Source organism: Zalophus californianus, chromosome 6, assembly GCF_009762305.2.
Source record: "Zalophus californianus isolate mZalCal1 chromosome 6, mZalCal1.pri.v2, whole genome shotgun sequence".
NCBI lineage: Eukaryota > Metazoa > Chordata > Mammalia > Carnivora > Otariidae > Zalophus > Zalophus californianus.
In genome coordinates this window covers 107,353,524-107,359,610 of record NC_045600.1, presented here as the reverse complement: position 1 = coordinate 107,359,610, position 6,087 = coordinate 107,353,524, and the positions used below count along the sequence as shown (strand labels likewise).

At 41.5% G+C, this 6,087-nt stretch overlaps 1 protein-coding gene across 11 annotated transcripts in view; it reads right to left on the bottom strand.

Moving 5' to 3' along the window:
- IQCH (IQ motif containing H) overlaps window positions 1-6,087 on the bottom strand; it is a 218,900-nt gene that overhangs the window by 7,685 nt on the left and 205,128 nt on the right. For all 11 annotated transcript variants that reach the window (XM_035728097.1, XM_035728098.1, XM_035728099.1 and 8 more), the window contains one exon: window positions 3,369-3,430. In XM_035728097.1, the coding sequence (XP_035583990.1) occupies window positions 3,369-3,430 (62 nt within the window). The remainder of the gene's footprint in view (window positions 1-3,368; window positions 3,431-6,087) is intronic.

Below are 6,087 nucleotides of genomic sequence, written 5' to 3'. Positions count from 1 at the left end.
TCCTGAATTCTGCTAGTCCCAGAAATATGCCAGTATAAATGGAGTCAGTATGAAGTTATCCTGGCAAAGCCAAACCACAGAATTCTGGTCTGTAAGGTCATCCCTCTTGGAGCCCTCCCCTTTCCTGAAGAGGTAGCTAACATCTTCACCTGATGTGAACTGATTGTAACAAAGCCAAACAAAGCCCAGCCAGCTCATGAAAAGCCTCTCCTTAAAGCTCCAGAGAAAACCAACACAAACAACACAAAGAAGAGTTTGTATTAGCTCATCTTTTCTCTTTCAATATGAATTCTAGCAAACAAAGACTCTGGTCATTGTCTATTAAATCATCTGTTCTCAACCTCTATGTCCACGTGTTAGTGCAACTCCTGATGTACTAACTGTAATTCCACCCGTTAATCACATAGTCAAGAAAGTACAGCTGCATGCAAGTAAGAATTTTGGGGATAATCCTGAATCCTACCTAATACTCAGAAGAAGTAAATTAATAAAGTTGGTACAAACTTCCACAGGTAGTGATGCATTTCACAGAAGGATGAGAATCTCTTCCATAATAGGCTTCCCTACATAACGTAGCCATATGGTATTGGAAAAGCACACTAGATTCAGGGCCCAGAGACACAGGCTACTGTGTGATACTGGTAAACCACATCCCTGCTTGAAGACCCAGTTTCTTTTCTATACCATGAGAGTCTGTTAATCCTCAGGGTCCTTCCTTGCTTCAACAATCTCTGGTTCTATGGCTGCAGGAAGGGATGAGAAGGATGATATAGGAAATAGTAGACAAGGCTCTAGAGTCTTCAAGAGGCCCATGTCAATCAACAGTGCCCTTTCTGTAGGATACGTGAGTAGCAGTACCATCTAGAAGGTACACCATTAGTATTGCCACCAGCAAAGCTAGCCTGTGGGTCAAGGCATTCCTGCTTGAAATCTCAGGAGCAGGGTTAAGGATGGTTGGGTGAGCTCCTCTTTGTCACCAGTCTAATTATTCATTCTGTAGGCTTCAGCATCAAACCAATTTTGCTGCTCCATCAGTTTGATGATTGGGGAGTTCCTTTTTCACATAAGTCTCAGAAGTCTCCTAAATTCCCAGATTCTATCCTCTTGCCTGTCTCCTCTGTGGCCAAGTACCCACTTGGATAAGTCTTCCTGTGGCCCCTACTGTGGGAAATCAGCCTCTGCCCTGGTCACATTATCCCTGTCTCACCTGTCAGTTCTAGGACACAAGTTCTCCTGCGAGTCAGCCTCTGCTGGGTTCTGCCTCATGCCGACAGTCTCTCTGTCTTTGTGCCATCCCCTTGCCGGCCTGGGTCTGTAAAAGCAGCCTCCTATTTGAGCTCCTATAGTTGTGCTCCCCACAACTAACTCTGTGGATATCCTTTCACTCTTTGTAATTGACCTTTCCTGATGCTGTGAACTGGTTGCTCCTTGGGATGATCTCCTGGCACCTGAACTCCCTGGGTAGGTGGTTCCCTGGCTGCTCTTGTCCCTTCACCTGAAGGGTCCTGTCCGTCCCAGCCTCATTCCAAGCACATGAGGGGTTGTGTCTTTCCAGTCCTGGCCCACTTGTTCTTTGTAGTTTACCCTTCATGCCAGCCAGTACTGGTAAGGTAGGGTTCATGTTTCTGTGTTCTCATTTCTAGTTCTTGTACTTCACCCATCTGTCTGAATTCCTGGGCTTAGACATGTACTGGGACCTGGAACTTTACCTGCTTAATTAAACTCATAATTCTGGAAAATACAAAGTTCTTATCCCCCAGCTTGCCAACTTTAAATCCACTGACTGCTTGGTTCTCCCAGTCTTGGTAACTGCCTGGTGGCCCGTGTCCTGCCACAGCCCTGGGCATGTTAACTCATTTACTTATTTACTGAGTGTCCACCCACCACCACATCAGCTTCATGAGAGCAGGGACTTGTCTTTTGGTTCAGTGCTATATGCCTAACACTTAGAACTGTGCCTGGCACATTGATAAAACGCTTTTGAATTTTCTGATAGGGTAGGGCAGGGAGGGAGTTGAGGGATAGAACATCACTGGGAAGCAAAGGGCAGCTCATTCCCTGCACATGCACAGAGGTGTCTCCGACTTTATTCTCCTCCTCGATGTGAATATCCAGGCAGAGAAGATGAATGTGTACTTGGGGTGTTCTGTCTCATTCCTGTTGCTCTCCTGGCAGTGTAAAAAAAGAGTGGGGAAGAGAGCCTAAAATAAACAGTGAAGGGACTCTTCTGACCTGACCCAGTAAATTTTACATGTTTATGGGGCCTTGAGGAAAGGGGTAACTGGAGGGGATGACTCAGCCAGCCAGCTCTCCACCCAAGTGAAGAGAGGCATTTAAGACTGTAAACACTAGATTAAAGTGTTAGCCTAACATTCCAGCTACAAAGGGGGAAGAAACCAAAACAAACCAAAACATTTGCATGCGTTCAAAGGGATTGATGAGGCACTGATGTTGGCCTGTTGTAACGGACAGTGCTGTGGTAGAACAAAGGACGGCCCTTTGGAAAGGGGAGTTGAGACCCGTCCTGTGCCTATCTTTGCCCATTTCAGTGTGCAGCTCTTGGGACCAGTTTCTGGGGACTGAGCACCTAGGGGGAACTGAGGCTGCTCAGGACATTGATGCTTAGTAGAGGAATTGGCTCTTATTTGGTGTTTCATGAGACCAGATCTTAGTGTGTACAATCCTTTCAATGTGAGGCCACAATGTCTACACTACTGTAGAAGTCAGAAGGAAGAGAAATACAGGGCAGAAACGGTTTCCCAGTAAGTTAATTTAAAGATGTCAAACGGCCATATTCCAAGATATGAAATAAGTTTATGTCTCTAAAGTATGAATCCTAGATCAGAAGACAAATTTGCTAGCTCTCCAGATTATGCTGGGGGGAAATTTGCAGGAAACAGGAAACAGAGCAGCCTCCTGAGTGCTGCTAGCAGGACTCTTCTTAGCATACATGTGTCAGGGCTGAAATTGGAGCTGGAGGAGCTGTGGACCCTGCCTTGTCAAGGCAGCCAAGTCACCAGAGCACTTTTCTAAGCATGCCAGAATGACAACTGCCCTTCTACAATATGGATGTTGGAGCTGGTTCCTCCTCAGTCAGATTTATTGTGCCTTGTATGTGTATGTGTTTGGGTGTAATATGTTGTTGGAACTAGCCTCTTTCCCATCAATTTTGGATAATTAATCAGTTGTATTTATGAACTCCCACTGACACATAAAGTCATTTTGTGAAATACTTAAAGATCTAAATAAAACAAGATAGACTTCCAATAAATCAGCATGCTGATTAAAATGCATGAGAAGCATTCTTATTGGTTGTTATAGTCTATTTTTGTAGCTTATTGCATCTCATAGACGCACTTCATACTCACAACATTCCCAACTTGTCTCTCTTCAGGTGTTCATATAATATAAAAATAGTTCCTTGTCTGTCCTAGAAAATTTGAATGGGGAGTAAAGAAATAGCATATTATTTTAGAAGCAAAGAAAACATACTGCACTAAGACCACTAAGACTGACTGGAATTAAAATCCAGAGCTACCTTCAAATATTATGAAAAGCACATTTGGAAAAAGCTGTCTCCAGAATATGGAGTAGATATGTTCTGGGACCGTATTGTTGCTGTTGTTAATTGAGATACAATTTATATATAACATTGTGTAAGTTTAAGGTATACAAAGATACCTCGATAAGACACATTTATATATTGTGATATAATTACCACTGTAGCCTTAGCTAACATTTCTGTCACGTTCTATAATTATCATTTCTTTTTTGTGGTGATGACATGTAAGATCTAGTCTCTTTGCAGTTTTGAAGTATTTAATACAGTATTGTTGACTATATGACTATGCTGTGCATTAGATCCCCAGAACTTATTTATCAACTAGTTGCAAGTTTGTACCCTTTAACAGTATCTCTGCAATTTCCCTACTTCCCAGCCTGATAACCGCCATTCAACTCAGTTTCTGAGCTCAGCTTTTTTAGTTCCAAATATAAGTGATATCATACACTGTCTTTGTTTGGCTTATCTCATTTAGCATAATGCCCTCAAGGTCCACCCATGTTGCAAATGGCAGGATTTCCTTCATTCTCATGACTGAATGATATTCCATCATATATATATATCTATCACATTTTCCTTATCCATTCATCCATCAGTGGACACTTAGGCTATTTCCATGGCTTGGCTATTGTGAATAATGCTGCAATGAACATGGGGGTACAGATATCTCTTTGAGATACTGATTTGGTTTCCTTCAGATATATGCCCAGATGTGGAAGTGCTGGATCATATGGTGGTTGTAGTTTCAATTTTTTGAGGGACCCCTACACTGTTTTCCACAGGAGCTGAGCCAATTTGTATTCCCACCAACATTCCCAAGGGTCCCCTTTTCTCCATATCTGCACCAAAACTTGTTATCTCTTGTCTAGGCCAGTGTTTTTTTTGAAATACGATCCTCAGAACACCTGCATCAGAATCATCGAGTGTGCTTGTTAAAAAGGCATTTTCATAGGCATCATCCAAACTCAAGATCTTTGGGAGAGAATCTGCTTTTTAGCTCACTTCCGGGGTGATTCTCCTGCAAATCAAAATCTGAAAACCACTCTTCTGAGAGCAATGGGTAAAAATACAGATGGAAGCAATTTGTTGTGTGGAAAATAATTTGTATTTCAATGGAAAACTGTATGTGGTCTATGGCACACCCTATTGCCTTGATTCTATGGGAGATATTTACAACTCTCTAAGTCCTAAGTGACTGAGAGACAAATTCTCTCCAGTCTGGGAAAGATTCAGTTGATTTTCCTCATCTGCTCCTCTTGTGAAAAAACCAGTTTTCTCTCCATTTGCATATCCATTTCAGTATTCCTGACGTATGAAGGTGTCTGGGTTTTTTGGATTCTTTTTTATACTGGTTATAACATCTGTCTAATTTCTCTGTTTAGTAAAATATCATGTTTTTATTTTTGCATCTGTATGAGAGGCATGATTTTATCTTTTTTTGAAAACTATTCTTTAGTTTTTTCCAAATAAATAAAAAGTTAACACTGGAGTTGTCCAGTATTGGAAATGACTGCTCTATGAAGTCATGAACTCCTCATCATGGGAAGTCCAAAAAAGAACTATTTTTGATATTTGATAAAAGAAATTACATGCCAGAATTAAGACTGCTTATTGACTCCTCATTTTGTCAGGAAACATGGGCATTAGGACAGGCATTGGATTAGAACAGTGGCTCTCAATGCTGGCTGCACATTAGAAGCATCTCTGAGTGCTTTAAAAAATATAATGCCTGAGCCCTACCTCCAGAAATACTAGAGTGGGCTTGAAGTACCCTACCTCCAGAAATACTAGAGTGGGCTTGAAGTGTCATGCTGAGCCATATTTGAGCCTGAGGCAAAGGAAAAATTAGTATGTTTTAATTTAAAATTATAAATTTTGTTGGCCATGGATTTTTTTGCATCAATTTTGGTTTTTCAAATAATACATTACAATATTTTTATCTTTATTACAGAGAATTTTTTGTGCTCCCTTTAATTCTGTGCTCTGAGTACGGGCCTCACTTGCCTCATCCTAACCCCGGGCCCGCTTGGTCATCTGTACTTCTTAAAGCTCCTCACTCGGGTCAGTCTAATGGGCAGCCAGAGTTGAGAACCACTGACTAGATGATCTGTAAGGTATCCTGCATCCATTTCTGTGCTGCCCAATATGGTAGCCACTAGCCACATGGGGCTACTGAGAACTTGCAATATGAGTAGTCCAAATTGAGATGTGCTGTAGCTTTCAAAGGCTGGGTATAAAAAATGTAAAATATGTCATTAATAACTTTTATACTGATTACACATTGAAATAATTTTCTGTTTGGGGAGCATCCTTTTCTTGATATTGATTTCTGAATCAATCAGGTAGGCTAGGTGATGCTACAATAATTTAAAAAAACCAACGCAGTTCTTAGTTGTTTATAACAACAAATATGTGGTTCTTGCTTGTACCCCATTTCCTACATGAGCTGGCATGGGTCTCTGGTCACTGTTGGTACACCCAGAGACCCAGACAAAGGGAGCTCTGTCTCAGTGTGCTTCCATGAT